The sequence below is a fragment of the Nyctereutes procyonoides genome, unplaced genomic scaffold (genome assembly GCF_905146905.1).
Source record: "Nyctereutes procyonoides isolate TBG_1078 unplaced genomic scaffold, NYPRO_anot_genome, whole genome shotgun sequence".
Lineage (NCBI taxonomy): Eukaryota > Metazoa > Chordata > Mammalia > Carnivora > Canidae > Nyctereutes > Nyctereutes procyonoides.
Window position 1 is genome coordinate 26,057,429 of NW_026575040.1, and position 13,925 is coordinate 26,071,353.

The following is a 13,925-nucleotide window of genomic DNA, read 5'->3' on the forward strand; positions in this document are numbered from 1 at the left end:
GCTCTGTGCTGAGCATGGAGCCTGCTGAAGATTCTCTCTCCCTCTCCCTCTGCAGCAGCCCCCCTCAAATAATTTTTTTTTAAAGATTTTATTTATTTATGCATGACAGACACAGAGAGAGGCAGAGACACAGGCAGAGGGAGAAGCAGGCTCCATGCAGGGAGCCTAATGTGGGACTTGATCCCAGGTCTCCAGGATCATACCCAGGCTGAAGGCAGCGCCAAACCACTGGGCCACCGGGGCTGCCCAATAATAATTTAAAAATAACTTGAGGATTTCTCGTCTTCCCAATGTCACAAAGAATCATAAGATGAAAAAAATTTTGAGAGCAATGAAGAGAAGGAAAACAAACAAGGAATAACTTCAACTTTTTTATTATCTTTTTAGTTCACTTCATATAATAATTTATATCTGTGAAAGAAAAATTTATTGAATGAAAGGCACTGCTTATGATTTACAAAGCAATGAAATAAGTTTAAGAGGTAGCATTTAGTGAATTAAACAATACAAGGTTTTTTGGATCTGTAATTGATATACATTTGATTAAAAAAAACAAAAGGTTTGTATTAGGTCATCACATATATTTATTTATACAATAATCAAATGCGTAAAACATAAGCAAGTAAGGTTTTATGGGACCCCAACAGAGATATCTTTTCCTTAATCTTAAGAAAACCAAACAGTTTTAGAAGCTAAAGCTATTAAATTTACAGATGTGCAAAACATCAAAACACTTTAAGCAAAAACTATTTTTAAGAAAAAAGTATGTTTTCTCATTTTCTATTCTTGGCATAAATGTTAATTCTTCCCAGTAGAACCAAAACCTCCTGAACCCCTTTCAGTGTCATCTAAAACCTGGAAAGACATAAAGGTGATAGCCAGGTAGTTAATTTCATTTCTCTTTCGGTTCTCTCTAGCTCCTAATCTGTAAGACTTTTATTCTTGCCATACCACCCTTTCAAAAAGGACATTACAAAAAGAAAATTAAATTTTTAAAAAGCTCCATAAATAAAATTTGGGCAATTTTCCAAAAAAGCTAGAGAAATAGAACTTCAGGGTATACTTAAATGATTTATTATCCAAAGTAATGCTATGAAATAGCTATGAAAAACATTTCACGAAATTCTAAAATAAGCTTTTAATTTTGCTTTAAGTAGGACTATTATATGTGCTATAACTTAATTACAAAGAGCAGATGAAACCTTCAAAATTGTATTTTTCCCTTCACTGAAGATGATACATCATTTATTCCCTACTCAGCTTTTATGATACTTACCTGAACTTCCTCTATTTCTGGATAAAAAATCCGTTCACAAATGAGCTGTGCAATCCGATCGCCCTTTTTGACTTCAAAGGAAAAAAAGTTTATTACTGATATTTTATTGATGCATTCTCTATATCTTGCCTGTACAGTGAGAATTATAGGAGGGAGCATGTGTTATCTAGACATTCCTAACTCAGAAAATTCACTGCATTAATGTGATTATATGCATTTAACGTACCTTCAAACTTTTCTTTGCCAAAATTAAATAGCACAACACCCACATTTCCTCTATAATCTTCATCTATAACGCCAGCTAAGGAAAGAAAAATAATATTAGCATGGTTTATGCTACCAAACACTGATGGTGAGGTGTATTAGTAGGTGTTTGCTACCGAATCATTCTTATGCAGCTCCAAGATTTTAATCCTCACAAATGAGTGAGTGAATCTTGCTCGGGGGCTCTGTAAAGTCTCAAAAGTAAGGAATGAATATTACTAAAATGCTAACACGTAGAATTTATAGAATGGCCCTAATTTTCCCACCTGTCACCCCTACAAATGGTGACCATTTCCTATTCCAAACTGGGAGTACGTACTGAGCATCTCAGAAAACTACTACTGTTCATCTGCTGCACACCTGCTAAAAAGACTACACGAGTTGGGTTTTAAAGGCTTTTCCTAGTAGCAGCTTCCCACTAATACCCAGATTGAAATACGATAGTCATAAATAAAAACGTCAAACCGCCTGAAGATCTGCAATGGAATAAGCCAATGCTGACATTGTTAAGCAGCAGCCTAGCAAATATCAGAACATTCATTTTATAACAAAAATAGAGATGAATCTCTCCATTCATACTCCTCCACTCCTTTTGATTTGAGCCACTCCTTTCTTAGAGCATGACCTCTCAGAAGACATGAGCACATCAGCTCAATAATGAGTACACTTTTCCATAATACCGTGTATAATCAGTGCCTATCTGAGATTACAAACACAAAGACAACAAATCTTTGCAGGAGAGGAACTTGAGCCAGGGCCCTGCCTTGGCCCAGAGAGGTACATTTACCAGGCTTGTTGGCATTTACATTTGAGCCGAGAACTTAAAATGTTTCCAATAAACAGAAGCACAGATAATGCAGATGCACCAGGACTTTCCTGTTTCCTCTTTCAATATTGAGACATAACAACTCAATGTTTTTAGTATATTCAGAATTGTGCAACCATCACAACAATCAGTTTAGGGGAACATTTTCATCACCCCCTAAACAAAGTCCCCTACCTATTAGGAATCACTTCTCTTCTTCCTCATCCTCTCCACTGCCAATTTCCTTTTATACATGTTCATTTCTCCCCTCAGTTTGTAAAATGATGGATAGGATTCATGTGACTCTAATTAAATGTAGCTCCATGTTACAGCTTACATATTAGAAATACCCCACCTCCTGAAAAACAAACAAAACTCTCATTAAAGAAAAAAAAGAAAATAAAAATAATCAGGAGTGTAGCTCAATGGGTATTAATGCTGGTTGACCAGACTCATAACTATTTGGGGGTCAGCTGAAAAAAAAAAATGTTTTAAACAAAATAAGCATTCCCTTTCAATTTTCTCATATAGAGGGAAAATCTAGCATGGGGAAAAATACTCAGAAAAACCAACATTTTAGATTTTTCCAGTGGATTATAGAAGTTTAAATAAAACCCTGTGCTTTATAAATGATTTACTAGGGATAAGTGGAATTGAATTGAAGCATTCTTAAAGGTATCTGACACAACACTTTCAAGAGCTTGAATTACAGGTAAGTAATTTGTAACAGTGAGAAGTGAGAAGGAGGAGTAGATAAGTAGCAGAAAGGCCTCAGAGGTGGTTCATATCACATCTAGACTAAAGAATAGTCTATTTTTTCCTAGTTGCACAGAAACAAAACCTTGACCAACTCAAAGAATACTGAATGCCTGGCTTCTTTTCTCCACTGCCACTTGACCATTAAATTAGTCCTAAATGTGTTATTGGTAGAATGATGGAACCTGGTGTTTTCTATATTATCTATACGTAGAAAGTTCTGGCTGTAGGAACAACCTGGATCAGATTCAGTGGAGAAATCCTCGCAGAGAACATGCTACTCCATGCTGGACAAATGACCCCAGAAGATTATGGAATCTCCAAGATGGAGGTCTCAAGTGCGGGCTAAGACTCGTTTGCCTAGGAGGCGTATAATGAAAACAATGTGGACCAACTTCTGAACTCTCAGCTTCTACTTTCTAAGAAAAATTTTAGATTACCCAAATAGCACACATACGTATAAAGTGAAACTCATAATGTTCCCCTACCTTCCCTCAGGTAGCCAATGTGACAGTAATAGATTTTACGTTGTTACTTTCTTGTATATTAATCAGATGTCAGACATCCTTGTGTATTGGTGATTTTTCAGTCTCATCAAAAAGTCTCCAAAAAGCACTTTCTTGATCAGAGGATGTGTACATTTGAAATTGTAATGGATATTTCTAGATTACTTTTCAAAAAAGGTGTATAATTCAAACTTTTATCAGCGATATTTAAGAATGCCCATTTCCAACGTCCTTGCCAAACCAAATGGCAGCAAGCTTTTCTTTTTTTTCTTTTTTAAAGATTTATTTATTTGAGAGAGAGAGCAAGCATGGGAATGAAGGGAGGGGCAGGCAGAGAGGGCAAGAGAATCTCAAGCAGACTCCCGAGCTGAGCATGGAGCTGGGAGCCTGACACAGGGCCTGATCTCATGACCTTAAGATCATGACCTGAGCCGAAAGCAAAAGTTGGATGCATAACTGACTGAGCCACCCAGATGCCCCCAGATGGGAACAATTTAAAAAAACATTCTGGCCAACGTAATGAGTGAAAAATGGTATCTCATGGCTTCATTTTGCATTTCCCTGATGACGACTGAGGCTACAATGTTTTTCCTCTATATGTTTGTTGCACATTTGTATGTCCTCTTCTATATGATTTTTTTCCTTATTTGTTTGGGTATTTAATTCTTTTACCTATGACCTGCAAGTGTTTATGTTTTTACTTTATGGTATCTTCTCCCATACAAAAATGTTCCCTTTTTGTAAAGGCCTTTGTTATATATCTATAAAGTAGTCCCATCAAACTCAAATGGTTAGGTGTCCTGAATTCTGCAAAGCCAGATATCCACTAAGATTTTATGCTTGGCACACAGAGATGTGAAAAGCCTTTTAACTAACTAAAAGAAACGAAGCTGTTTGAAGTCAATTAAAACGTATGGCAGGGAAAAAAGGCACCCTCAATTAATATTTTTCTTTTTTTAGCATGAATGCCAATAGTATGAAAAATCCAATAGTTACAAGTTTATTTATTACTCAAAGGCAATTTGACCTTCAAGAAAAACCCAAGACATTCTTTTTCTACATAAGGAACATAAGCGTCAGGGATATTTCTCTTCATGAGAAAGCAGAAAGTATTTTGAAGTTATCACTGGAAAAATCATACATTGGAACTGGCAGAGTAATTAACTGACTTCAGGCAAAAGTTTTACTGTGTCAAGACTTTGGCATGTCATTTGTTGGAAACCCTCTTTAGTGAAAACTATCCACACCTACCAGATGTGAATTCTGAACAGAATCCTGCATACTCAACTTTTCCCTTTGACCCTTATTTACAGCCTGGGATTTCTAACAACATCTCTCTTCTGAAGTAAAAACTTGTGGCCAACTATGATAAACGTGTGCCTAGGAGACATTTTTAAGATACTCTGCATCCAAGAACACACCACAATGTGATTTTTATGAATAATACCACACCAGCCACCAGACAAACGAACTTTCCATTTCTTTTACATGAATGTTTTTCAGAAGGTTGTTTTAAACAGAGCAAAAATTAGTAACAAGTCAGAAAAGTTGCCATATTTTAAAAAAAAAATCTAAGAATTCTCTAGGGGACAAGAAGTCTAACTTATAGGGTCTAATATGTGCCAAGTGTCAGATGCTTTCACTCAATCCTTCAGAGGCAGGCACACTAATTTTCATTTTATGGGACAGCAAACTGAGGTTCAGAAAGTAATAAGTAGCCAATTAATGACGAAGCTGGCTGGGAACCAAGTCTAGTTGTTACCCCAAGCCCCATGTTCCTTTCACAACCCTTTGAGATTTCTTTAAAAATATATGCAAATCTCTTACATCCTGAAGTTACAGTCCTCAGTTACCATACTTGATGTTATAAAAGTACTTTTGAAAAGCAAGCATAACTGAGCCCAGGGCCATTCTCAACCCAAGTGGGTTGTTCACCCCTGCTGTGTCAAACTTGGCTCCTCTGTTCCTATGAAAGAACTACTTTGGGGATCCTGTCCTGCCCCACAGCACCATCTAGTGACACCATGGGGAGACAAAGGGGCAGGCCAGAGACAGCCTGGGGACCTGGGGACAGGCCTCATTCCTTACTTAATGCCCTCAGTGTAAGTGAATTCAGGACAGCAGTTGGCTGGTGCAGGGATGGGGGGAGGTGACACCCTGCATTTAACTGCAGTGTAAAGGACAGATGGACTGGAGTCATGGAGAAAGATTCCAGTGTTGACCATGTCAACTTGGGCTCATCTCTGAGCTAGTTCTTCATCTGTTAAAAAGTAGCTTTGTAAAAATGGGAGGGATTTGGAAAATCTAGCATATTCACTTATGGGGGGGGGGGGAGGCAAGGTGTCTAGGTTTTTGTTTTGTTTTGTTTTAGATTTTATTTATTTATGAGAGGCACAGAGAGAGGCAGAGACATAGGTAGAGGGAAAAGCAGGCTCCCTGCAGAGAGCCCGATATAGGACTCCATCCCAGGACCCCGGGATCATGCTCTGAGCCAAAGGCAGATGCTCAACCACTGAGCCACCCAGGCACCCCCCAAGATGTTTATTAGTTAAGGAAGCACTCTGCTCACTATGATGGGAATAAAAGTCAAGATAAAGGTCAGTGAGATCTATACTCCAGAAAGGAGGAGATCCAACGCAACAGAACCATATCAGAAAGTGCAGAATTTCCTTATGGTGAGGGTGGTTAGGGAACCTACAGCAGGAGGGCCAGCAGAGACTGGGGCTCTGTATAAAAGGGGCTCCTCCACAAAGCTGGTGGCTTTGAGATCCACGAGTAAGGCTTTAATCCTAAGGGAAACAGGGGTCGCTGAGTACTTGTTGGACAAAAAATGTTGACAGGGAAGCAAAGTGTTTCCTCTTCTCACTTAGGGAGAGTCTTTTTTTGTTTTGCCAAATGTGTATGGCTCTCTTATACAGGTACGAAAATTCTTCTAAGATTGACCTGCATTTTCTATAACCTTTTGTTTAAACAATTTCTTAGTTATTTAAACAAAACATACTGGCTTAAAAAAAAAAAAAAAAAGACATAAAAGCTTTTCCTACCCGTATAAAACTACCTTTCTTCTAAGAAGAGAGTCATTTTTGGACTACATTCAGATTATCACTAAGCCAAGGCAAAAATCCTATCCATCGGATGATGTCTAGTTAGCCTATTAGTAAAATAAAACCATTTCACATAATGTCATTTTAAAATTAGACATAATCAAATGATATTTGAAACTGTATCACAATTGTCTATTCAGAGATGGAAATTTCTAAAGACGCAAAACAAAGTCATTTTCTTAAAGATAAAAATAAAATCTGTCATTTGATTACTATCTCAAGCACAGGCAAAATAGATATATATCCATATATTTACAGAATAAAAATGTAAACATATTACCTCCTACGTCAATGAAGTGTTTTGCAGCCAAGCCAGAACGGGGAGCTAAAAAACAAAACAAAACAAAAAAAAGGAGAAGTTGGCTCCTTTGCAGGGGGAGGGGCAATATTGGATATAATTTACACAATTTAAGCATGCCACTCTCAGCTCTTAGAACATGTACCTCTTCATCTTAACTTGAGCACATGGTTCTGGATTAAAGAACGTATTTATTATACTGTATTATTAAATAAGGAAAGCACAGTGTAGAAAAGCAGCTTAAACCACTTCCACACCACTTCAGTCCATTGAGGATGTGTGGTGGCATAAGAGTAGACTGCAAGGGTAGGTAGACTGCGAGGTAAGCAAGTGGGGACAACCAGAGACAACTCTTTCAAGCAGCCTGGCCACAGAGGGAGGACAGTAGCCGGCTGCGACACAGGACTGAGGAAGAAACGTCTGAGATCTGAGCACAATGCAGTATAGACGGGGAAGAGGGCAGAGGAGGAGGGTGGAAAGAGATGGGCATAAACTTAACGAGCAGAGCTTAGCTTAGACCTTGGGAATCTTATTCATGATTCATATGCCACGACATGTCTGTATAAACAAGTGAACCAGAGTGATGAAAGGCCTAGTATCAGGCCATGGTCAAAAAGTAACCTTAGAAATTAATTTCAATACGCTTTCTATTCTTTAAATAAAAACATAAAAAGCTAACTTTGTACCTTACACTTGCTGACTTGAGCGTCAGGCCCGTGGCTAATGATCCTGGCTTCTAGTTTTCTATTCCAGAATAACTTAAACCAGGCACTTTGTCAACAAATGTTGCTTCTTCCTGCTTTTCCTTTTATTTCATCCCATCTCCTGATCCCCACTCCCTGATATATTCTCAAAATGCAGCCAAATGCTGACAAAAGGAGATGAAGAAAGAGCCCATCTTGCTTTTTCTTTCAAAGGTCGAAGTATCAGCAGTTCTCACGCTCGTGGCAAACAAGATGGTGGTGTCCAGCCCCTCCCCACCCAGAGGAACACCTGTTTCTTTATGTTTACTCTGAAGTGAGAAAATGATTATGCTCTTGAAGAAAGTTTTGAACTCTCCAGTAACAGGTGACTCGTTCTTCCTTCTATCATATCCACTCTAAGGTGTTCCCCTCTTAAGCCCTGAAGGGTGTCCCTGACCCCAACACACCCCATGGGAAGACACCCGAAGGGTAAAAGGCTAAATTGTCTGATGGACTCTGGGTGAACAGGAACCAGGAGTTTCATTCTTAGGATAAGAAAGGCCGTGTGCCATGAGCCCAAGCCCGCCTCCATTTCTTATCTAACAAAAATTCTCATCACCATCTTCACGGAAGACATCTGACCTCAGATGCAATGTGATCCTTGAAGGGGATCACCTGTATTTTCAGGTTCTCAGGGAGGAGTTGAGAGAAAAAAGCTCCTGGGCCAATGTGAGCCTCCTAAAATCTCATGGAATCAGGAAAAAAAGAGGGTGGGGGGAATGCACAAAAAAGCAGATATGTAAATGAAATGTAATGTTTTCAAATGGCTGTATTTGCCATCATAGTTAGCACTTCTTTATTTTAGGACACACACCAAACAATATCCGTTCCCTCATTTATATCCTAAATGAAACTAAAATGAAGGAATATATCATAAAGGAAGACCTTGACAAATAGTTACTATCTTAAATCACTTACCTACTCTTCCATAGCACCCAGAAGGAAGAGCTACTTGAATGTCTGTTTTCACAATGGCTTTCTCCATGGGTGGTAGTATATAATCATAGGCACTAGGAAAATAATGAAGGGAAATAACCAGTATTTATTCATAAAATTGTTCTTTACATTTTCTTCCTTGTGACAAAGTATATAGAATTGCTTTAAATGTGTCACAAAATAATCACAAAATAATTTATGCAATCTTAAATTTCAATAACCCATCTGATTAAGAGTTCAGTACTCTAAATTTCCAATTCATATTTAAAAAAAAGCTTAGGGATGCCTGGCTGGCTCAGTTGGTGGAGTGTGCAACTCTTTCTTTCCCTTTTTTGAGGCAGAGAGAGAGAGAAGAGAGAGAGAAAACACAGCGGGGAAGAGGGAGTCTCAACATGGGGCTCAATCTCACAACCCTAGATCATGAACTGAGCCAAAGTCAAGTCAGATGCTTAACCAACTGAGCCACCCAGGCACCCCAAGTATGCAACTCCTGATCCTGGTGCTTGATCCTTGTGCAACTCTTGGGCCCCACACTGGGTGTAGAGATTACTTAAAAATTTATGAAGAGGGCAGCCTGGGTGGCTCAGCGGGTTAGCGCCACCTTCAGCCTAGGGCGTGATCCCAGAGGCCCAGGATCGAGTACGACATTGGGCTCCCTGCATGGAGCCTGCTTCCCCCTCTGCCTGTGTCTCTGCCTCTCTCTCTGCATCTCATGAATAAATAAATAAAATCTTAAAAAACAAATTATGAAGAAAGTCATGGTAGATATTTCCTTTTAGTCCATTACTATAATGATGCTACCTTGAGATATAATCATTCTGGTGATTTTTTTTTTTTATTTTTTTGGTTTAAGAGGTAATCAGCATGCACTCTTGTTCTCCCTTGAACAAAATTTCGTAGGGAAACTGAAGAGCATATTAGCAGGAGGGGGAAGAAAGGCAGACTTTTAAAAAATATATGCTTTCACATGATATAAAAAGAAAAAAAAAAAAAAAAAAACAAGGGAAGATGTGCAAAGATGGTGGCATAGGAAAATCCTGAGCTCACCCCCTCCCACAGACACACCAAACCTATAGCTACTTATGGATCACTTCCCTATAAAAAAAGGGGCAAAGGAAGAAGGGCAAATACTTGCTAATAATAGCTAATATTTGCTAACTCCTTACTCTGTGCCAGGTAGTCCTAAATGCTTTATATAATTCATTTTATTCTCACAACAGTCATTTAATGGTTAGGGAAGACAGCAGAAGGAAGAGGGAAATGGGTGGACAACATGGGGGAAGGGGGCAGATAGAGTTGTGTTGGTGTATCTGTTCTGCTGGTCTTGGTAGATAACCACGCTTATCCAGCCGAAGCCATGAACCTCACTGGTTGGGGGGCAGAGCTGATCACTGTGTAGAAGCCCTGGAGGACACTGCTGAGGACCTGGTTCTCTAAGATCCACCAGCAGATGCTGCTATTGTTGCTATTGCTGTAGCCCCCTTTCTTGACAGACATTTAAGAGATTTTACACTGAGCAGACCTGTGAGATACTTTGGAGACCTTAATGAAGTCTGGTAAAGCTGTATTACATTTTCACTTCCCTCATTGAGATGTCCTCTTTCAATAGTTAAACTCTAATTTATTAAAGAGATCAGTTATTTCCATGTCTATTTTCACATATAGTTATCTCTGTTCACAAGGAAGGCATTTTTTCATTTTTTAAAAAGATTTTTTTATTTATTCATAGAGTCACAGAGAGAGAGAGAGAGAGAGAGAGAGAGAGAGAGAGAGGAGGGGCAGAGACACAGGCAGAGGGAGAAGCAGGCTCCACGCAGGGAGCCCGACGTGGGACTCGATCCTGGTCTCCAGGATCACGCCCTGGGCTGCAGGCGGGGCTAAACCGCTGTGCCACCGGGGCTGCCCCACGAGGAAGACATTCTAAGTATCTTAAATCTAAGTCTCTCGTATGACTCACAGCAATGCCCAGACATCACTCCACTTCTATTCATGAAAACGAAGGGACTGAATACATCCTTTTCAGCGATAACAGACCATACCTCACTTTTCTTTTTCCTGTCTTCATTACTATCATCACACACTTCTTTCTACCCTTCTCCTATACTCCCTAGGACTCAGATCAATAGTTCTCACATTAGAATTACCTGGGATGCTTTAAAGTAAATCCTAAGGGGCAGCCCGGTGGCTCAGCGGTTTAGCGCCACCTTCAGCCCAGGGCCTGATCCTGGAGACCAGGATCGAGTCCCATGTCAGGCTCCCTGCATGGAGCCTGCTTCTCCCTCTGCCTGTGTCTCTGCCTGTGTGTGTGTGTGTGTGTGTGTGTGTGTGTGTGTGTGTGTGAGTCTCTTGTGAATAAATAAATAAAATCTTAAAAAAAAATAAATCCTAAGGATTTAGTAATGTATAAACATGCATTCATTCCCCCTAGTATCACTGGTCACCTACCTTAATGGTTCTAAGACCTGACACAGTAGTCAAGGGGGAAAAAAAAAAAGCACTAAATTAAGAGTCAAAAATTTTATTGCATTCAAACCCTCAGGCAATAAACTCAGCTCTTCACAAACTCCCTCACCTGTAGAAAGTAAGTAGCACCTATCTACTTCAGGACTGTTGTCAGGATTAAATAAAAGCGCACAAATATAGTTTTTAGTAGAGGTAAAAAGTACTGAACAAACGGAAGCATGGTAAGATTACTGATATTCACGCTGCATTTCATATTCCTGCCGTTTCTAACATCCCCAGTCCTTGGGGTGAACTTGAATATGGACATATAGAGAAATTTCACAATTCCTTTGAGGCAGAAGCACCCTTCATTAATCCTCCCCAGCTATTTTCACATTCAGCACCTAGACTTCCCCGTGGCTTTTCTCTCTCTGGTGCAGTGCATCACCCTCAGGCCACGCCTTAAAGGCCACGTCAGACCTTGTTCATCATTACCTTCCACTTGGAATGGGTACAATAAATGCTGCAAAACCAATAATGCCTTGGTGGAGGTTTATATATAGTTACCATTCTGCACGCTTGTCCCAAATCCTGATTGAATTTATGCTAAAGAGGAAAGCTAAAATTTTCAACATTAGAAAAAGTCAGAAACCCTACATATATGCAAAAAGAGTTTGCTTATGTAATCTTTCTTTAAATTTTTATTTATTTTTTTAAAGATTTTATTTATTCATGAGAGACAGAGAGAGAGAGGCAGAGATAAGGGAGAGGGAGAAGCAGGCTCCATGCAGGGAGCCTGATGTGGGACTCGAACCCGGGTGTCCAGGTCACACCCGGGGCTGCAGGCGGCGCCAAACCGCCGAGCCACCCGGGCTGCCCTGTCATCTTTTTTTTTTTTTTTTTTAAAGATGTTTATTTGCGAGACAAAGAGAGAGAGAGAGAGAGAGAGAGAGAGAGCGAGCATGCTCGGGCAGGGGGAAGGGCAGAGGGGGAGGGCGAAGCAGATTCTCCGCTGAGCAAGGAGCCCACAGTGGGCTGGACCTCAGGACCCTGGGATCCTGACCTGAGCCAAGACAGACGCTTAACCGACTGAGCCATCCTGCAGCCCCGTTTCTGCAATCTTTTAAGTGAAAGGTTCACCGTGGCAGCAGGTGGCAAGAATATAGGCTAACATGACTGAGTACATTGTAGAGCTCCAGAGCTGGCCCTTCTCTGCGAGGGGTGGGGATGGCGCGGGCAGAAGGCGGCCGAAGTCCCCACTCACCTGTACAGGTCGTAGCCCGCAGCCCGCGGGGACCCCTTGGTCGGGGCGGTGGCGTGCTCGGAGAGCCGGACGAAGCGCAGCCGCATGCCGTCCTCCGCAGGCCGGGCCCGCTTGCTGGGGGAGATGGCAGGTGTCGCTTCAGAGCAGGGCATGGCGGAGCAGAACAGGAGAAAAGAGAGCAGCAGTGGAACGAGTGACCCCGGGACGAGCGCACCCGCCAGAATTTTAAATCTCCCGCCAGCAACCACTCGCCCCGCCCACCGCCCTGGACGAGCCCACTGTCCTGGCTGAGAGGGGAGGCGACGTTCAAATTCGGGGCTGGAAACCCTTCTTGCGAAGCGGGTTTGGGATATGGGAAACCACTGCGCCTTTTCAAGCTTTTGCAGCTCAGGGCACGGTACCAACCCGAGCGCGGCCCGCCTCGGGGGCCTCTGGGTCCCACAAGAGAACGCAACCACCTCTCCCTCTGGGGGCCCTAATGGAGGCGCGCACGCGCACGCGCACGCGCAGGGACCGCGCGCCCTCCCAGTGGCCTCAGCGGCCGCAGCGGCAGCAGCCGGGGCGGGGGGGAGGGGCGGCCTCCCAGCGCCCACAGCCCGGGCGACCCGGGGGGCGGCGGCCGGGCTCCCAGCCTCCCCGCGCTCCGCCAGGCGCCCGACGTTACTGGCGCGGCAGCCGCCCCGGCTCGGACTGCGAGTGCTGGACAGCGGTCGGAAGAGCGGCCCCGCGGCTTCTCCTCTGGGCGCGGCGCCGCGCGCGTCCTTAAACACGGAGCGGAGCCAGGACGTGGAGGAAAGATAGCCGAGCGCGGGGCGAGGGCAGAGGGGAGTCATGCCCCGAGGTTCGGGCGCTGGTTGGTCGTCGGCCGCGGCTGGCGCGCCGGGCCTGCACCCTGAGGTCGCGTCCGGCTGCGATGACCTCGGAAGCAGTAACGCCGCCGTGTGACGCGGAGCGCACGCAGGCGGCGCGTCGGCGGGCCTCGGGCGGGCGCAGGCCCCGGCGCCCCGGGCGCGGCGTACGTCTGCCTCGCGCCCGCCGCCCGCGTCCGTTTTGCCGCCCGGGATTTCCCGGGGCCTGGCCCCTCCCTGCGCGCTGCTGCGTTACCTGGGGCGGCGCCGCCGGCGGCCGTGGCTCCTCAGGTGCTAAGCCCACGGAGCCGCCTCGCCGGGGCGGGTGCAGTCGCCGCGCGCGGCGTGTCGTTTACCCCGTGAAGGAGGGCGGGGGCCGCGCCTCGCGACGACCCCAGGACAGCTAACTCGGTTGCCAGCGCCGCTTCCTACGCCCCAGAGAAGCAGAGATGGGGAGGGGGACCCCCCAGTGGCTATGTTTCCAACAAAGATCCCGGCTACCCTGGAATAACTCACCGGAGGGATGTGTAAATGGCTTTCTAGGTGACCGTAAATTGGGTTTTCGAGGATGAGCGTCCAGTTATTTCCAGAACTGCTGCCAACATCTGAAAACCAAAAACGTGACGCAGCTTGTCAAAATAAATGCAAACTATGGTGCAGTTTTAGAAAAATGACAAAAAAAA

The 13,925-nt window shown here is 43.2% G+C and overlaps 1 protein-coding gene across 3 annotated transcripts; it reads right to left on the bottom strand.

Annotated features, from left to right (window-relative positions):
* Positions 1-358: 358 nt before the first annotated feature.
* Positions 359-13,925, bottom strand: DUT (deoxyuridine triphosphatase). Of its 3 annotated transcripts, none has more exons than XM_055320075.1 (7): positions 13,759-13,925; positions 12,395-12,530; positions 8,671-8,762; positions 6,992-7,036; positions 1,503-1,577; positions 1,277-1,347; positions 359-855 (listed from the first exon to the last, which is right to left on the bottom strand). In XM_055320075.1, exons 2-7 carry the CDS (start codon positions 12,478-12,480, stop codon positions 799-801), a joined length of 426 nt encoding a protein of 141 aa, XP_055176050.1. In that variant the 5' UTR covers positions 12,481-12,530; positions 13,759-13,925; the 3' UTR covers positions 359-798. The 3 variants fall into 3 exon arrangements, with proteins under 3 accessions (XP_055176050.1, XP_055176048.1, XP_055176049.1); XM_055320073.1 differs by lacking the exon at positions 13,759-13,925 and adding an exon at positions 13,059-13,328; XM_055320074.1 differs by lacking the exon at positions 13,759-13,925 and adding an exon at positions 12,800-13,041.